At 30.5% G+C, this 20,301-nt stretch overlaps 2 protein-coding genes across 2 annotated transcripts in view; one reads left to right on the top strand and one right to left on the bottom strand.

The window, feature by feature from the left end:
- LOC136980966 (calcium/calmodulin-dependent protein kinase kinase 1) overlaps positions 1 to 4,469 on the top strand; it is a 50,326-nt gene extending 45,857 nt beyond the window's left edge. Inside the window, 3 exon segments of the mRNA XM_067277167.1 lie at positions 1,499 to 1,627; positions 3,827 to 3,963; positions 4,037 to 4,469. Coding sequence (XP_067133268.1) covers positions 1,499 to 1,627; positions 3,827 to 3,963; positions 4,037 to 4,124 — 354 coding nt within the window. The 3' untranslated portion in view covers positions 4,125 to 4,469.
- An 851-nt stretch (positions 4,470 to 5,320) lies between these two features.
- LOC136980969 (elongation factor Tu-like) overlaps positions 5,321 to 20,301 on the bottom strand; it is a 36,788-nt gene continuing 21,807 nt past the window's right edge. Inside the window, exons 5-11 of the mRNA XM_067277169.1 lie at positions 18,047 to 18,151; positions 15,450 to 15,611; positions 14,792 to 14,924; positions 9,086 to 9,190; positions 7,483 to 7,634; positions 5,665 to 5,810; positions 5,321 to 5,587 (exon numbers count right to left, since the gene is read on the bottom strand). Coding sequence (XP_067133270.1) covers positions 5,401 to 5,587; positions 5,665 to 5,810; positions 7,483 to 7,634; positions 9,086 to 9,190; positions 14,792 to 14,924; positions 15,450 to 15,611; positions 18,047 to 18,151 — 990 coding nt within the window. The 3' untranslated portion in view covers positions 5,321 to 5,400. The remainder of the gene's footprint in view (positions 5,588 to 5,664; positions 5,811 to 7,482; positions 7,635 to 9,085; positions 9,191 to 14,791; positions 14,925 to 15,449; positions 15,612 to 18,046; positions 18,152 to 20,301) is intronic.

Raw genomic sequence — 20,301 nt, 5'->3', positions numbered from 1 at the left:
ACCGTATTCTACATTTTTCATTTTTATATATTTATTCCATAGTTGCTTATTGTATAGTTAGGCCAATTGTTATAAAATACTATTCATATATTTTTTAATTATTTCCATCATTACATACCTTCTATTACAAATCGTGAATATTTTGTATCTATGTTATACAATTAATGAACTTATAGGAAATATCTTGTGCTATCTGGCTACACTTGATAGTATCAGGAAATTAATAAAGATTTACTTGATGATATTCTCAACAATATTTCAGCTAACTTAAATATGGAACCAGTAACAATGAAACAAATGAAAGATAAATCTTCAACATTTTAAAATATGTAACATTAAAAACATGACAGTGACAACAATGTAACACTGACATTAAATTAATTTTAGAAACTTCTGCTATTAAGTAAAATTTATAGAAATATTTTTATTACAATTACTTTATATAGGAGTGTTATTTTTATTCTAAGCTTCATAACAAATGCTTTGAAAATTCTTTACTGTTTTAAAAAATAGAACCAAATTAAAAAAATAAATAGGCAAGTTTATTTCTTTTCTAAAGAATATTCGGAACTTAATTATATATGTATTAAGCCAGAAACAGGTGTAAAATCAAGTGACAGAAATAGACAATGCTATTTTATATACATATGGTACATTCTTTTTTTTGTACAGAACAGTTTAATATAGAGGAGGGAGGAATAATTCCAACCACAAAACACACACATTGTCTTTGCACATGTATTACATAAACAGAATAGTTGTCACTAATAATTTTAGATGATAGTCTAAAAGAAAACAAGGTCCCCTATACAATGAAGATAGTTGAGAAGATATTGATTAAGGGACAATTTGGGAGGAGGCTGTTTTGTGGGTCTCCTCAATGCTAGATTTAACTCCAAATGGGGCATTTCCAAGAGTTGTAATAAGTGCCATTGACTTTCATAATTTTTGTAAGCAAGAAATTTTTATGCAACTGAGCACATTTCACATACACAATCTGCTCTGAAAATTTTATTGAAATCCATTCATTGATCGCACAATAATGAATTTTATTCCTTAAATTCTGTGTGTTACTTTGATCTTTATACATTGGAAATAATTTAAAACAAGCATCCCCTTGGATTACTACTACTAATGTGAGTTGCTATACTGCCCATACTCTGCTAAAAACACGAATACTTGACAAGTTCATTTTCTGATATATCAAGTATTAAAACATTCTCACAAACACTGCAGCCATTTAGTCAAAGAGCATAAAGTACCAATGTAACAATATGATGATACTAATTTAAGTTGGTATAAGAAACTTTTTAAGTACTAAAATTTTCTGTCAACAAAAGAAACAGGATAAAGCAATTTTCTACTTTTTTTCTGTTTCCATTCACAGTAATGCTGTAGCCTATTTATACATGTGTTTCTGGTTTAGTCTATAAAATGGTTACTTAATTCTTTTTTCCTCTCGTGGGCAACAAATTTCATTCTTGTTTATTATAATTAGACTCATACTTGGGTGACACAAGACGGCTTGTGTCCTCTACCTTCGCAAGAAGAGAACTGCGTCGTGGTCGAAGTTACTCAAGAAGAGATAGACCAATGCGTTCGCTCGATTCCTAAACTGGATACTCTGGTGAGACAAGTTTTGTTATTGTTTTCTTTCATAAATTTCTTTAAAACTGCAATATGAAACAGTAACAGTAACAGCATGAAAAGCAGAAACACGGTTTAATTAGTCAATTATAGTGATATATGCAACAAAAATTACAAAATTTGGAAAAAATTCTTTTTCTTCAAAAGTTATAATTAAACTTTTACTTTTCTTTTATATATGATATTTACATATGCATTTTGCTAGCAAAATCTTAATGATTTTTGAATATTAAACTTACACTAGAACTCATTATCATTTAAAGTCGTCTACGTGGACGTTATTTATTAATAGGACCTTGTACTGGTGTATTGGCACAGTAATGAGAGTTAATTCAGTAAAATTTCTTTATTTTATCACCTGTAGTAGCAATATCCGTACACATTTTACACGTGTTTCGGGCTAGCATGCCCCTCATCAGCAGTATTACCACTATGTATGTGAATACATATCTCAATTCTGAGTATGAATAGATGTTTTTCGTTTTACAATTACAGAGATTGTGTAAATACGTATTTCGACTTAATACGTGAAACACGTGTAAAATGTGTACGGATATTGCTACTACAGGTGATAAAATAAAGAAATTTTACTGAATTAACTCTCATTACTGTGCCAATACACCAGTACAAGGTCCTATTAATAAATAACGTCCACGTAGACGACTTTAAATGATAATAAATTGTAAGGACAGTAAGGCTTTTCTAATTACACTAGAACTGTTCATTCACTAATGTACAATATTTATAATGAATATTTCTCTGAAAAAGATGGCAGGTATGTTTTGTGGAATGATGACAGAATATCCTGAATACTAATGTCCTTATATAATAGCAGAAAAAAAAGTCAGATACAATATACTTTCAAGTTACTGAGAGACTGTACAGTCCATTTTACAAAATCAACTCACTATTAAAAACTTTTGTACAAATGTAAATCCTCTCATTAATTTTAATGAAGGAAATTAATCCTTACAATGCTTATTTTGCTTTTTATAAATCTTAAGATTTTTTTTTTTAAAACAAAATAAGCAAGCAAGTTAGTAACCTTTTATACAATGCTTTGCTATTTATCATTGAAAACGAAAATACTTCTTTCATTAATTTGAACATTTGGGCAATTTTGCTTGCTAAAAGTAATGGCAGCCTTCAATAGTCGTGGCTTTGCTGGAACATCTTAGTCTTCATATGAGGACCAAGATGTTTACTGTTTCAGAAAGATTGGCAATAAAATACTTTTGTCATGCATTTTGAGCATATCAAAATAGGTCAGACTGATGAGGGGCTACTGTGTATGGCTAAGTTTAAAAATTATACCTTTCACTTTTTTTGGCAAAAATCTTACTTTTTATCCTTGAAAATCATACACCTGCAAATTTTGTATTTCACGATTTATTATGGAAGTGTGGTATATTTTGGTAAGGAGAATTACTTACCACAATGTTAATCTCTACATTTTTATAAATATTCAAACACAATGTATTTAAATTTAAAAAACTGCTAATTTATGTAATGAGAATTTTTAAAAATTTCATAGTCAACTTGCCTTAAATCAAACACATTTTGCCAGAATTTGTTATACTGAACTGTAAATTATCCTCAAACCCCAAGAAATATAACCCTATTTCCAATAATGGTTGCTTTTCACACCTTGACATGATCAATAAAATGTAATACGTAATGTTCCATTTTGAGTATAATGGATTTTCTTCTCCTAATAAGCAAAATCCAGAGTTAAATACATGTACAAACATCATGGTATAAATTTGCTAACTTTCCTGCCAATGTCCTACAGGAAAGTAGCGCACTGATTATTGGCAGAAAGCTACTTCTGGTTGTTATACTCAATGTGCTGAAAAGTGGTATCAAAACAAACAAAGATGAATGAGTTTTTTTTTTTTAACAAATTGTGAAGTCAAGTGAAGTGAAAATGAGTATATGTGCTGTACTTTGCCTCTTTTTGTGCCATATAGTTTTCATCAGCTTTGTACATTATGCATACAACAATCTCGTAACATATGCATTCTACAGAATAAAAGATAGAAATACCTGTACTTGAAATTACCCTCTTATATACAGGGGTAACAGATATTTTTCTGGGTATGTGGGTGATCTGTTAAAACAAGATCTACTGAAAATTTTAATATATATATATATATTTTTGTATATATACTTTTGATAGATTCTAGTTAAAAGTATGCTGAAGAAGCATTCATTTGGTCATCCTTTCCGAGAGAGTCCAATCTTCAATCGAGGACTCTTGCATAAGACTGGAAGGTCAAATTCAGCTCCTTCTGCATATGGATTGTTACTTGAAAGGTGAAACATTTGAACAATTTTTACAAGTACTTTACTTAAGCATGTTTTGTTAACACATTTTATATTTTGATAGGAAAGTGTCGGGAGAAATTACTCTTCCCAGTCTGAGCGAAACCAGCCCCATCAGTCCTGGAGAAAGATTTGAGGTTGATGGAAGTTAATTTTTTGTCCCAATTTTATACGAAAAGGGACCATTCAGACTAAATATATGGGCAGCTTAATTTTCTCTATTAACAGATGCACTCATTACATTGTATATACATACATTTATGTATATTTTCAGCGATATAATGTGCCAAGCCAGAGATGCAAGAACATTTTATCAGTGATTATTTGTGATTCTTCAAATGCACGAACAGCAATATTCAATTTTAATAGAAATGGGATAATTCCTTCAAAAAAAAAAAAAAAAAAAAAAATAGCATTCCATCATGTGAAGCTATGCAGAAACTGAATTTATGGTGCCATTTCAAATTAATTTCTTTCAATGCCTGAATAGATTATAAGGTGAAAACAAATCTCAAAGGAATATTCCCATTTCTAACTAGTAAACTTTAATTTCCCAACCTAATTGCCCAATCTGTAATAACTGTGCCTTTTCTAATCCTAATCCTTGAGAAAAGATAATAATTAGAATGTACGAGCATGGAAATTGAATATGTATGGTGGCAGCGCTGTGAAAAATCAAATGAAGGCAATAATATCTTTAAGATGTTCATAAATTTTACAAACTTTATGCACTTTTAGCACAATTATATATTTATATATGATATATCATTTACGCTGCCCAACATTTTTTTTTTAACACGTGCTTTACAACTTGTGCCTCCAATTTTGTCTGCTCATATTCATAACTGTAAAAAAAATTTGTGCTTTTTACATAACTACACAACTTTAACGATTCCATCTAACTTAACTGGTTTAAACCAAATTTTAATTTTCTGTGAACAGTGTGTGATTTAATATTAATACATTTACCATAAATGATGTAGATGCTAGCAATATTTTTTTCAGATGCTGACAAACAATATGTAATTTTTTAACAAATTATCTATGTTTAGCATTATTTCACTACAGAATGTGAAAAATTATCTTGCTAGTATCAATATCATGTAATTATTGTATATATTTTTCCAGCTTTTTTTGTGCCAAATGTTTTATTATCAAATTTGTGGTCTCATGTACATAATTTTTATCTATCATCTCAAATTTTTACCATTTCCTATCCTAATTATGATACATAAAGTTTTCACAATATATTATACTTGTTAGAATTCAAATTAATATTGCTTTGTATACATTTAAATTTTGCATATTTGCTCACAAAATAAAAAAAAAAAAATTAAACAAGAAACAGTTGTACTCAATTAAGAAAAACTACATGTAATTTTTATTTTAAAGAATACTAAATTTCTTTTATACTTTGCACATAGATGTTTATTTTGCATTTTCGAGTTCTTTCATTCTTTTTTTCTTTGATTTTTGAAGATCGGCTTTTTCTTCGTGTGTTAAGGAAGGTAATAATTTAGTAATGACTCCCGTGCCAAGTGTACGTTTACCAGCACGCAAGGTGAATTTTTGACCTTGCTCCATTACCATAGATTTATATAATCTTAATTCTACCCTAAATAAAAAATTCAGCCAATAAAAAATTTGTCTAGCTGATTTTGTCAATATTTATAATAATAAAATTCTACTTACGAAGCATCTTCGCCAGGCATCACCATCTCTTTATCCCTTAAGTAGATACCTGTTGTGCAGTCCCATGTTCTTGAATACATATGAGGCTTAGAATATGGCAAAATTGGGTTTTCTTGTCCACCTTCATCCTTATTCAATACATAGATCTACAGAACAAGACAAATGTAAAACACCCTCTTTTTTTTTTTATCAAGAAGCTGAGCATAATGAAAGATCTGATGATTCAAGGAATGTTTTGAACTGTTATGGAAACCTTGTATGATGATAAGCTGAATAATAATAGTATTTTTTACTCAAATCTTATTGTTTCTTGATACTTTAAAACAGGAGTGGGCAATATTTTTCTTTGTAAGGGCCACATTTAAAATTTTTGAACTGATGTGGGCTGTACATGGAGAAAAAGGGGGCAAACACAATTATTATGTTTATACTTTATTCATATTTGATTAAAAATTATTTGATTTTTGTCACTGATGTGAACATAATATTTTGGAAAATATTTGGTTGAATATTAGTCATTGCTAGTTTTAGTTTTCATATGACTCTGTTAGTAAAAAGTAAAACAAGAAATTAAGTTGTAGAAAATAACAACAGAATATTTGCTGCATACTTCCTTAAATTGGGAAATTGATTTATTTATCAATATTTTGTGCAATGCGGGCCACACAAAGTATTAATGCAGGCTGCCAGTCACCCATTCCTTCTTTGAAGTTACATGAAATGGATTTGTTGATTTTATTTTTTTAAATTAACATTTGGCAGTCATCAAAGCAATATAAAAATTAAACTGTAGTCAGCAATCTGTTACAGATGTCACCTACAATTAGTCTTGTAAAATGAAGTGTTATTAACAAAAGCCAGAAACCATTTCATTCAAATTGCATAATATAGGTAAAAAATTTTTCAGTTTATTCAGGTTAACAGCTAAATTCTAATTCTGTAACTTCTGGACTCAGAGTATAGACTAACTAGATACTGTATTTTTTAATTTTTTTTTACAATTTTTGGTGTTTCATTGTTTGGAAGGTAGCTGTGACAATATAAGAAACAATTATATGTATTTTTGTAATATAATATCAGACTTAATCTTTTTGAAATTTTGTGACATTCAATGAGAACCATTGCTCTAGAAGAATTAACTCATTCCCAGGTGTAAAAATAGACAACTATTATTTGCATAAAAACATGAAACAATAAAGCTGTTCAGTTAGAATAAATCTGTCACAAAAAAAAAAAAAAAAAAAAAAAAATTTTAATACAGTAGACTTCCAATTATCCAACCACAAGTATTCATTAACATACTGTAATTTGATATTCTCTCTAATTTGTTAAATCTACAGTGTATACCATACATACCTAATATTACTATCCTAATTCAATAACAGTTGGGGGCAGTAAAAGATCACATTTATTTATTGAAATATTTAATTGAAAATATTACTGGAAGTTAAGTAGATTTCATTCATAGCTGAGGAATTATATTTATTTAAATAAAATAGAAATGTATCTAGAAAATGAAATCAATTCATTGTTCTTTTGGGGTCTATTAGTGTTACTTCTAAATGAAGTTCCTAAAGATTGATTATGCAAAATATGATAATATTTAACTATAGTATTAAATAATAGATGAAGAAAGCACTTATATGTTTGTTTGACAATCCTTCAGCAAATATTTTAATTTATATCAAGATCTAATTAACTGAATTAAAATAACTACATTTTGAATTTTAAGTTAGTTAATTTATGTTCATAAAACTGACAGTTAAAAACCCACTAAATATACAGGATATATTAAAAATTTTCCAATTTATAACATACCTGTGCTTCGCAATGGTTACAAGATGTACAAGTACCAGGTTTACTCAGAATCATACCACGTCTAACATCATCTCTCTTAATTCCACGGATCAATGCTCCTAATTGATCTCCTGCTTGTGCTTCATCCAAAGTTTTATGGTATGTTTCAATACCTAATACATATTTTAAAACATAGTACAATCCACAAAATTGTAAAAGCTACATTATATATCTAGATTTTTCTATATTTACAATGATGATAATTTCCTGCATGTAGAAGCATTTTAATATTCATTACATATCATATTGCCCTATTAGAAGTCTATCTTTATCTTTTTATCCCTTTTTTGGTTGAATTGACCTAACAGAAGCCCTTTTATTGTATCACATTTTTGTATTGAGAAATTGGTATTTTAATATATAGTACAATGCATTCTAAGGAAATTCAAACTTCGTTTCTTTTCTTTCGTGGTGGCGGGAGAAAGTGCGTCGGCACGGGCTCGGCCCGTAAAGGTCCACCGTATCGCCCGCGCCTCTCCCATCGGCTAGCGTCCCGACTGAATCCCCCCGCCTTTCGACTTTCGAGGGCCCACCCGTTTACCTCGAAGTGGTTTCACGTACTTATCGTTGCCGCGGCTAGGGGGGATTCTGACTTAGATTCTGTGCTTGGTCGAGCGGCCAGTGGTGCGAAGCTACCATCCGTGGGATTATGACTGAACGCCTCTGAGTCAGAATCCCCCCTAGCTGCGGCAATGATAAGTACGTGAAACCGCTTCGAGGTAAACGGGTGGGCCCTCGAAAGTCGAAAGGCGGGGGGATTCAGTCGGGACGCTAGCCGACGGGAGAGGCGCGGGCGATACGGCGGACCTTTACGGGCCGAGCCCGCGCCGCGACTCCCGGCGTGCCGACGCACTTTCTCCCGCCCAGTAGTACGCCGCGACCGGTGGAGTCACTTCTAAGCGTCAGTCGTAAGGGCTGGTGGCTGAAGGTGGCCGGCTTTCCTCTCCTCGGAGGGATCGCCGGTGTTATATCTGTCCGCCCCGGACGTGTCGCTCCACCGAGGCACGACACCAACCGAATAAAAAGGATGAAAAATTCGCCCAGTGTTTAAGTTTACGTCACTACATTGTGTCTTCGAAAGAAAAGAAACAAAAAGAAAATACAAAACACGGTTTCCTCAAGATAGAAATTCAAACTTTTTTTTAATACTAATGACTACATTTAGCATCAATTAGGGAAAAGGCATTGTAGAACTATTTATAGCTCCAGCAGTTACTGAATTTGCTGTAACTTTTCCATAAAGGAGAGGAGAGAATTGCAATCCAATATTTTTTATCAATTTGTATTATAGCTATATCTATATATATAGGATAAGATTAACAGTATCAGTAACAAAGTTTTTAAAATGTGCTTTATGTGTAGTTTCTTCTTATAATAATATATAGACTTTTTTCATCTTTATTTATTTATTTTGAAAAAATTTTAACAACCAAGGGAACTTCTAATAGGGACAATACAGTTCATAATCTTTAAATATCCTGATTAAATCTAATATAATAAATTAAATAATACTAATTTAAATATATACTTATTATTGAATTTTTATTTAAAAATATTTACTAACCTGTAATTGTCGTTTTTACAACTTTATCATAACCCATAATTTCACATTCCATACCCTTTTTAGCTATGCCTCTTTCAACACGTCCAGTCACTACAGTACCTCTTCCTAGAAAAATTTGTTTAGTAAAAGCTCAATTTAAAAAAATTTAGATCAATGTGCTTGGAATACAGTTAAATTTTAAAGATAGGATGGATAAGCTAAATTATAACAAACAATTATGATAGTATTTGTCATTTATAGAAATTAAAGGGAAAAAAAACTTTAGAAACTAAACAAGAAAAGTTCAGCTTCTAATCTTGTTTAATAATGAAAATTAGATCATGATCTTTAGGAGAAAATAATAAAATACAACAAACAAGAACTTTAAATTTAAAGTACTTATTAATATATAAACCAATTTAAGGTCATCTACAGAAAATTTATAAAACAATTTTGCTAGTTTACATAACCAAAGTTCATATAATATTTACATACTGAGAGAAACAGTGTAACATGATTAAACAAAAGGTTTGGAGATTAAAAATGTCTGCTGGACATTAACTTTCATGTTTTCAGTACTTTTACATCTTTAGGCTATATTAATTTGAATACAAAGATGAAATATTTTATATAAATGCTGGCAACTTTATAAGCACTTGACTATAGTTGCAGAATAAGCTCACTATATATTAATATTATATTTTTATCAACTATCATCTTTTTAATTGCAGATAATTAACAACTTATAATTAGAAAACGTAAAAAATGGATGAATTTATATTATGTTTTTTTAAATGTGAATTTGTTTACTATGTACACTGCATTACTACAAACACAACAAACTACTTCAAACAACCTTTACTCTGCAGTTAAATTATTTCTTTACTCTAACATTTTCGGTTAGCTTTACTAACCCTCTTCAGGATTGACAAAAAAACAGTTATTTCGAAGAATACGTTCAAAAAACTCTTTACAATTTAGAATGCTTTTAAACTTTCCAGCTGCGCAATCTCAGATCATTCTTTCACAGCTGCATACCGGCCGCTCTCCAAGCGGATGGGATTCGATACGATTCTTTAAAATTAATGCTTTGCCCTTTTTCATTATACTTGTTAATACACCGTGCCTCCGTATATTTAAGTTGCCTTATATTTGCCACTTTCTGTAAATTTTTGCATCGTCCCAGTTGATAGACACCTCGTCTGGATCCGCTATCGCATAGTTGGCTAATGCCATAACTGGTTGCCTGCATCTTAATTTCTTTTATGTTCCTCTATCCTTACCGCCAGCGATCTCTTCGTGGCCCCCATATAATACAGCTCTGTATTTCGCCTTTTATCCTGCACTGGTATTCAGTAAACCCCTGGAATTTTCATTCTGTCTATGGGCGCTTTGTCGTTCCGTAGCAACTGAAATACAGTAGGGTTCCTCCTGTATGCTATTTTTTTTATTCTTCTCTGTTCTTATTCTTCTATATATGTTGCTTAATTGAGCTCTATATTCCATTATGGTAAATTCTCCCTTTTTCTTTACGCTTGTTATTACCTTTCTCTATTTCTTGCACCAACCATTTTATTTTGGTACTCTTTATTCCTATACTTTCTGCTATTTTCTTGATGTACTTTACCTCCCTTCTTGTGTCTTGCATCCTGCTACAATGCGTGTATGCTCTTCTAAGCAGTGCTCTGAAGACTGCCAACTTGTAGTTTGTTGGGTCATGGGAAGTCCATGGTATCATCTCTGGAATGTACGATGGTTTACGATACTCTTTAGTAGCTATTTTTCCTTCTTCCTCCACTTCTATATCTATGTCAAGGAAATGTATTTTTCTATGGCTCTGCTGTTCTATTTCTAGCTCCAGCCCGAAGATGATGTTTATATCTCGACTAAATTTTTCCACGTCTGGCTTCTCCTTCCATATAATACATACATCATCTACATATCTTGCATACAGCAATATTTTTCCTTCATATTTGTGCAATTTGCTACTTTCCAGAGATCTTACTACTAATTTGCATAATAACCCTGACACAGGGCTACCCATTGGTACGCCCCTATGCTGCTTGTATGTAGTATCTTCAAACTTGAAGAACGATGAAAAAGTGGCTAAGTGCGCCAATTCTAATATTTGCCTTCTTACTTTTGCTGCATTTTCCACCTTCTCTAATAAAAAATCCCTCAAGTGACAAAAACATAGCTCCAACTTTACTGATGGGTACATTGCCTTAAAATCGAACACTGTCATGTAGCTTTTATCGCTTAATTTCAATTGCTTTAACTTCTGTATTACCTCTACTGCCTGAATTACGCTATACTGATGTGCAGGCTTGTTTATCATAATAAATTCTTTGAGCTTCTTTTCTAGCATTATCGTAGGAACACAGCATTTATCTACCACCGGCCTTATGCTTTTTCCTGGTTTATGGGTCTTTGCAAACCCGAATAGTCTTGGAACGGCCAGGGAGGATATGATAATCTTCATCATTCGCAGTTGCCTAGCCAAAGTTGTCTTACTAAACCATTTTACTCTTGCTTGCATCTGGTCTATGATCTTTGGGTGCGTTACTTTGCTGCATACCGGCCGCTATGCAGCTGTGAAAGAATGATCTGAGATTGCACAGCCGGAAAGTTTAAAAGCACTCTAAATTGTAAAGAGTTTTTCAAACGTATTTTTTGTCAATCTTGAAGAGGGTTAGTAAAGCTAACCAAAAACGTTAGAGTAAAGGAATAATTTAACTGCAGAGTAAAGATTGTTTGAAGTAGTTTGTTGTGTGAATTTGTTTTTTATTGAATTTTATTACTTTGAGTTATTTAAAAAGTTGAATTAATAAATTAAAATCTTGTTTGATGTCACACCTCTGGAACTTTATAGTCAATTATATAAGCCAAAGATAGTTACTGAAAGAACTTGAAAACATTTGTTTAAATAAAAAATATCTGTTGGACATTAGAAATAACTACAGGTAACCCCCGTATAACACGGGAGTTATGTTCCAAAAAATTGCCATGTTATGCGAATCTGTGTTATACGAAACAAAGAACTGGTGCGAAAAGGGGGGTTAGGTTCCAAAAATTAAAAACATGCTGTTAAATCCTTCTTTAAATCAGATTTATGATTCACAAAAAGCCGATGAAGGCATTGGGGCATACAAAATTACAAATAAAAATAATAATATACTGAATATTATACTGTAAAAATATAAAATAATTTATATTGTTAATTTAAATAATTGCTAGGGGTGCCCCTAGTGGCCATTTTTGGCATACAGTGATAGAATCCAGTTTTTCAGCTTTATATAGTAGATTTTTTTATGGGTAAAATGCTTATTTAAGTAAATATTTTACCAGAGATTATTCATCCTATATGATGATCTCAGCATGAGAATCATCAACTGGTAACAGTTTTTAATACATTTCATGTTGTACGAGGGTTTTACCTAATTCCCAAACTATGTTAGAGTGAACCCATGCTATAAAAGCACTGTGTTATTCGGGGGATGTTCCCAATTCTCGAACCATGTTAGAGTGAATCCGTGCTATAGAAATGCCGTGTTATATGGGGGTTACCTGTATTATCCAAATATTTATTTCCCAGTGTATCCGTTTTGCTTCATTTCTCTAATAATTAATTTCTAAATTAATTTATCAAGGAGTTTATTCTCTAAAATCAACATAATTCTAAACAATAAGAATCAAAATTTGAGAAAAATACTAAATGCGTATTTTTTGATCATATCAAAACATTTCACTGTATTGTTAGACTAAATATGTTTTATTATACAGTTTTTAATTTTCAAATTTTCAAAATACAATAGAACTCTGATTAACTAAATGTCCAATTATCTTGTAACAGCACTGTGTTGGCTACATTGGCAATGCCCAAGTCAGGACTGACACCACCTGTGAATTTAGGTACACAGTAACCTTCTGAATAATTATCTCATGAGCAGTTGCATATGAGGGAATGAATGGGCTTAAGATGGAGGAGGGAGTTGAGAGACTGCACATCAGAAATAACACATTACACTATGTATTTAACCATAAAACAACAAATATTTATTTTTCAAGAGAAAAATCACAAGAAAAATGAAATAGAGGGAGAGCCTAAACCTTTATGCACACCTATATGAGTGTGTGTTTACAACTGCATACACAGGTTGATAAATACCTGCATCTGTAATGTTTAACAATCACTTGGATGTCCTGAAGGCTTGTTATGAGGAGTCTTGAATCCAAAGTCCAGAATATGTAATATCCACAACAATTGTTCATAGCTCAGAATGGCTAAGGTCCAGTGGAAATGGCAGGAAATCAGTAAGATCAGTAGTGGAGTGTGATGGATATAAGCAAACACTTCAACATTTAAACGGGCAGGTGAACTCTCTCTTGATCTTCCTTCCCCTCTAGTTTTATTTGGGGTTATTTCCCCTGCTTTTCTGATGACCATATGGTCATGACCATGATGAAGGTCATGCAGGGAGCTGGTGATTAGTCCAATCCCCAATTTTTTTGTGAGACTTCCTTCAATGAGTAGTAGTATTGGAATGTGTCACCCACAAACAAAGTGTTATTGGTTATTGGTAGGAAAATCTTGCAAATTTCCTCCATTGAATTTGCTAATTTGACTTAAATAAAATTATTTTAATCTTATTTAATTTTTGTTCAAAAAAGAGGAAGACTATCAAAATTACAAAAATACTAGCCCAGGTTCTCATAATCTGAACCAATACTTGCCCTCCTTTCTCTCTTCCCCACTGACATCACACTGCAATTCTCTTATGTTTGCTGTGAATGCAACTCTGATCATACCTATGAGTTTGCAAAAATGGAAATGTATTGTTGTTACCATGGCAGAAAATGTTGAGATTATCAATGTCAGTGTACTGTTTCAGATAGTGTAAAAAATGGTGACAATACTGCAGTTTGCCTTTGCTATGGAAAGTAGTTTGCTGTGACAGATTTAAATGATCAGTAAGGATGCTACTTGAACTTGATAAATAAATACAGTACATGTACAATACTATGCTGCTATCTTGTAATTTCACTCTTCATATGTTAGTTCACTTATCTGAAGTTTCAACTATCCCAAACACCTACAGAATGAATCTATTTAGATAACCAGAGTTCTACTGTATGCATTGTACAAATAAGAATTATAATTTCATAAGCAGAATTTATTACAAGAATATAAGTATATAATTATTTACACTGTTGTGACACTATCATACCAGCATAATGATATAATTAAATAGTAAGTTTTTGAAAATGTTATATTGGAATTTTTATACATGCGATAAAGAAGAAAATTTAGGCATTTTGAACTATTTAGAAATATTGTGTAATAAACTATCACTTATTCTCTAATTTCATTTAGGAAATTTTATATCCTTTGTATTTAGTTTTAAGATTTTTCGCTCTACCATGACTGAAATGAAATAACCAATACACAAGTCATGTGTATTGGTTATTTCATTATGACAATCATCTCTGACTTGTATTAAGTTCACATCTTTTGAATAAAATTGTATTTTCAACATCTGAAAAATTATTAACATTGTTATTTAATTTTCTAAACTTTCACAACAAAATTTTAAACAATGCTATTATGTACCTTTGTAAATAAAATAATGTTGCATAAATTCATATTAATTGATGACAATTTGCCATTTAATAACTATTATAAAATTATTTTTCATTTAAAAATATATTCAAATAAACAGAACTTACCCACAATAGAATAAACATGTTCAATTGGAAGAAGAAATGGCTTGTCTAAATCTCTAACTGGTGTAGGTACGTAGTCATCAACAACATCTAATAATTTTAATATTGAATTTTTACCAAGTTCCTCATTCTTTCCCTGTTTAAATCAAAAATTATTAGTATTATCTTTCCTTTTTATAATTAAAATATCAAATTATTAAACATTATAAATTATAATGTTGTAATACATTAGCTAAATTTTATATGTTATGATATAAGATTATTGTTTATATATCATTTGGTAGAGTAGACCAAATGCCAATAACATTCTACTTTGCAATGCTAAGAACATTTAAATGAATTTTTTTTGTCTTACCATTTATTATTATTATTGTTTAGTTATTTAATATATAAATTATATATAATTAATGCTGTTTACAAAGAATTATTTAAATCACAACAAATAAGTAAAGATCATCCAGGGACATTGTAAAATTCTAGGGATGGATCACTGAAGATATAGCATAAAATAGTTGTTATTTTAAATTGAAAAATGAATAGATTGCTAAAATTTTCTTAAAATATTACCTTGTTCATTTATAGAAATAATATTTTAATTTGTAAGAAAGCGAAAACCATTAACAAAATACTGCAAAGTTTTAAATTAAATTTTGACACTTACTTCTAGGGCATTTAATGCAGATCCAATCACTACTGGAACTTCATCCCCTTTATATCCCAATTCTGACATTAATTCTCTTAGTTCAATTTCAACCAATTCCAAAGTTTCAGTGTCTGTTGCATCAGCTTTGTTAATAAAAACAACAATATGCTCTACTCCTATCTACAAATATAACATTTTTCTTTTTTTCAGTTTAAGAATAAAAATTTTCTAACTTAAATTATGTTATTCAATTGTAACAATATTATAATTTAAGAAATTTTAAGTCATAAAATAAGTTTACAACAATAAAAATTATAAATTAATAAAATATGCAATAATAAATTTTAATATACAGAAGAAAAATGTAAATATGTTGTATTTAAGAGATATTTTAAAGCTCTAAAACTTTATATAAAATATTATACAAATACTACTTCAAAATACATTTTCTTATAAGTAAATAAATAACTTACTTGAAAATACTTATACAAATATCCTCTTTTCTCATAACCTCTCACACACATTTTGTTATATATATTCAGAAAATTTATTCTAAGAGTTACTCCCCATTAACCAGTCCTCTCAAAAATTCCGTAATTTATTTTCTTATCAATATACTGTGTTAAATTTTTAAGATTTACTATATCAAGTAAACATTAATTCAAAACGAAAACAACTTCATAATGAAACACGGTGAATATTAATAATTTTGCATAAACTTTATTAATAAAATAAGGAAAATATTTATTCAGATTATTTGTATTTCACTTTATAAACATAAAAATTTAGTCCAAATAAATTTTGTATTTAAAAGATGTCATATAGAATTTTATTTTCAAGAAAATAATCTTGAAAATAAAATTCTATACAACTTATACACAGTAAAATGAACAGAGTAATTCCTTTTAAGTTATTCTTCACATAGTTTACTATATATTTTATGTCCTTCATTTCATGACCATAGAGAATATAAATGTTAAATATGATGACTACCATGAAAGTTATAAAAGAAAAATGGAATTTTTTTTTACAAATCTCTAAGTTTTATTATTATACTTATAGTTATCTTAATAAATCATTAAAATGAAAATAAACTTTCATGTATAAACCTAGTATGTAAAATTTTTATTAAATTGTTATTATAGTAAAACCTTACTAAGTTTGAACTGCATTAACAACAACCAAGCACTAAGGGAACATATTATGTAGAGTTTTCTATATAATGTGGTCTTGTTAAATCAAAACTGTTGGTACTCTTAATTCATACCTATTTTTCTATGTATCCCAACCCTTTCTTACATCTGTTATGTTCATTTTCTCTTATATTCCATATGAATACAGACAATTAAGATAAACACTACAGTTCCATGCCAAATGCAACATCACATTATAATTTCATGTCACATCTTTTTACTGATATAGTATGTTACTGTTGTTTTGTGATTGGACACAAAGGAGCACCTTGACAATGCACTCAAGTGTGCCATAAATTATTACAAAAGTGTGTACAGGTTTTGTGAATAAATTCTTGAGAAATGTCTTGATAAAGTGAAATTTAAGGCTACAGAAAATTTTGAGAAAATTGGGTATTAAACTTGTTAACTCTGACTTAACAAGTTTCACTGTATATAGAGAGCAATCTTTCAATAAACATAATATAAATCATGTACAAAATGAAGATTTATTACCCAAATAATCCAAAAAGTACTCCAAAATAAATATGTTTAACAAACTTTGTACAGTTTATTTCTGCATAAATTCTGAAATAAATGCTTTTTCCTAAATAATTCAATATGGAGTTTTTATAATTTTACAATATTCAATTTTCAAAAAAAGAGCAAAGAATAACTCAAAATTATACAGTACTTATAAAAAGGGAATGTGGCAATATATTAGATAGCACAGGAAAATGTAGAGCTTGTATCAGAAATCATTTATTATCCTAATAAAATCAAATTGAGTTGGTCAGAGAAAATTTCAGAAAATGTTTAAAGCCCAGTAGGCTTCTAACAGGGACATTCGTTATCTGATAATTTTGGAAAAATTCCATTATCATCCCATTAAAGACACCAGATTTGTTTTTTTGATAATTTCTGAGAATAAAGTGCTTAATTCTAATAATAAATACAAAAAATTATAACTTTATTTGAAGTGTAAATGATTCTTGAAACTTGAAAGATCATGTATGATTGGATTTTAACTAAATTAGTCAATGCAGTAATAATATTTTACAAAAGGCTGTTACAATAATAAATACAATGGTTATAAAACACAAATGATATACAAAAGAAAAATTACATTGATAACTTTTATTAATAAAAAAATTAGAAGCTGAAAAAAATAAAATAAAATATATTAGTAATGCACGAAACAGTTAGCATAAACATATTATTATAAACTCAAAAATAAAATGAAAATTTCCACTTTTAATAAATTATTAAAAGTGGGCTACATCTATTTTTAAAAGTGAAAATGGATGGCAACAAAGACGAGAGAAGTTTAATAGTTTGTTTATGTAATTATTAGGAAAAGTTTACTGACTTTGATACTATGAAGAATGTACTGTACAATATATTACATTTTTATCTATGCTAAAGAAAACATAAAAGCAGTACCTGCTTTGCTAAAATCAAGTGTTCTCTTGTTTGTGGCATTGCACCATCTGTGGCAGCAACAACCAAAATTGCACCATCCATCTGAGCAGTACCTGTTATCATATTCTGTAAATAAAAATTTTATATTGTAATAAAGTTTAATAAATAACATTATAAATATTGTTAATTGTAAACTTGGAATGTTGAAGTAGAAGTTTTCTTAAAAAGGAGGGGGACTAAAAAAGTGCTCCTAAAAATGTATAAAAGTAAACCCATCACATTTTATTTTGCATAAAAGTATACATGGAACATGTAAAACTCAAGGAAATGATAGACAATTCAAATCAGTCACTTTTGAAATACAATTCATCAGTTTCGCAGTTTACAAACAGAAAAGCATTCTACTTGCAAACACACAGTCATTCTATATTCATCATTATGATCAGCTCAGACTACACAAGGAAAGTAAATCTTTCATCTGCAAAAAAGATCTCTCAATATCAACAGATAAGAGCATATCTGGTTTCCACTAAAAACTCCAGGTTTTGTGACTGAGGAGATTCAAGAATTATATTTTGAATATCCAGATTTTGGCTCGGGGAATATTCCAATTTTTCTAATCGAATCCATTCATCCATCCATCTGGTTTTTAGCATGTTTAAAAGTCAATTGCTTCTCAGATCACTTTCCTCAAGCTTAGAAACTGAACTGCACAGGAACTTATATGAATAAACTTGTATGAGTGTATAGTTCCTTTAATATGGCTTCTTGTTTCAACAGATTCTTAGGTTTCATTGTGGCCATTGAAGACTTTTCATCTAGTTTATCAATGAATACTTCTATGGATAAAAGATTTTCAACATAAAAAACATGGCACCTGAATCCATGTGCCATACCTGGTAATCACAAAGCTTATGGGAGTGTAAAGAGCAATCTGTGACTGAATTTACCCATTCAAGACCATGTCCAAGTATACTTGTTTGCATAGTAGTACATTTTTTAACTGATAGATAACATCAATTCTGACAGAATTTTGACATATCTGATGAGGTCATGAGCTGACTGACTGACCAGTCTTCTTGCCTCTGTCATGATCTTTTAATATTTTTTCTGCACAGACTCAGTTAGCATAAACAACTAAGTTGGAGCTTGTAGCAAGAGTTGATTCTAAAATGGTGATTCCAAATAGAAAATTTAATTTGTAATAAAAAATTAAATTCTTTTATTTATACAGATCAGTTATTAATGACATGAGTGATTTTTCATTTAGTTAAAGAATTAATGAAGTATTAATTATAATTATTAAATTTAATAAGAGATGCCTCCTAATGTATACCTCTACGCCAAATCACTTGACATTTAATTAATAATTAGTAGCATTAATATAACCTGATGTAATCTGACAACCATGTAAGGTTGCCGACCGGTGGTGATGGGGGCTCGAAAACCAACTCCTCAGCACCAGTGTAATTTTGGGCGAAAATTCCACTTCACTGACACCGGTGTGAGGTTGCCGTCTCTTAGGTGGAAATAGTTAATCCTGCATCAGGATGAACCTAAGGGAAGTTTGCATGTGAGCTGTGATGGAGGAGGCAAATGATGACAAGTGTTTTCACAAAAGAAAGCCATTTATTTGGTAACATTTATGCTTATATTGACACTTGACAATTTCACTTCTTTATAGTCCTTCGGAGTGAAGAGAACTTCGAACTAGGTCGTAGCTCCAGGGTGGACGAGATGGAATCACTGGGCGATGCTGCTGATTGGTGAGATGGTGTTGCGGCATCCTAGGTGATAGCACAACACAACTTAGTAGTCACAACTTTTTGCTTAATCCAGAGGAGACCATCCTTTGATCTAGAAGTTCTGATTTTTAGTTTTTCTCCCACTGTTCGTATTTCCGATTGGCCCCTTGTCCCATTCTTCACCCCAATTGGTCTCTCTTTTGTTTCCAGGTGAAAACCGAAACAAACTTGGGTCATGGAAAGGTCCAATTCGAGGTGTCTATTCAACACCTTTTTATCAACTATGCTCGGAAATTGTTGATAAAACCATAAGACTCACGCTCATAATTTAACCCTTGTTTGTGATTTCTGCCGTCTTGGAACTTTAATGATCATACACGATGTTTCTCTATCCATCAAATCTTTCCCCTTTTCCGAAATTGTTTTCCTATATTGACTATTTATGATGCTTGAGTCAGAGTTCTACCATTCAGTTTGACATTGACAGATCGTTTAACACGTGTTGGAGTCATCCTGGAACTCATTTATATT

The sequence above is a fragment of the Centruroides vittatus genome, unplaced genomic scaffold, assembly GCF_030686945.1.
Source record: "Centruroides vittatus isolate TY-2023 unplaced genomic scaffold, ASM3068694v2 contig_738, whole genome shotgun sequence".
NCBI lineage: Eukaryota > Metazoa > Arthropoda > Arachnida > Scorpiones > Buthidae > Centruroides > Centruroides vittatus.
This window is presented reverse-complemented; position numbering and strand designations above follow the sequence as displayed.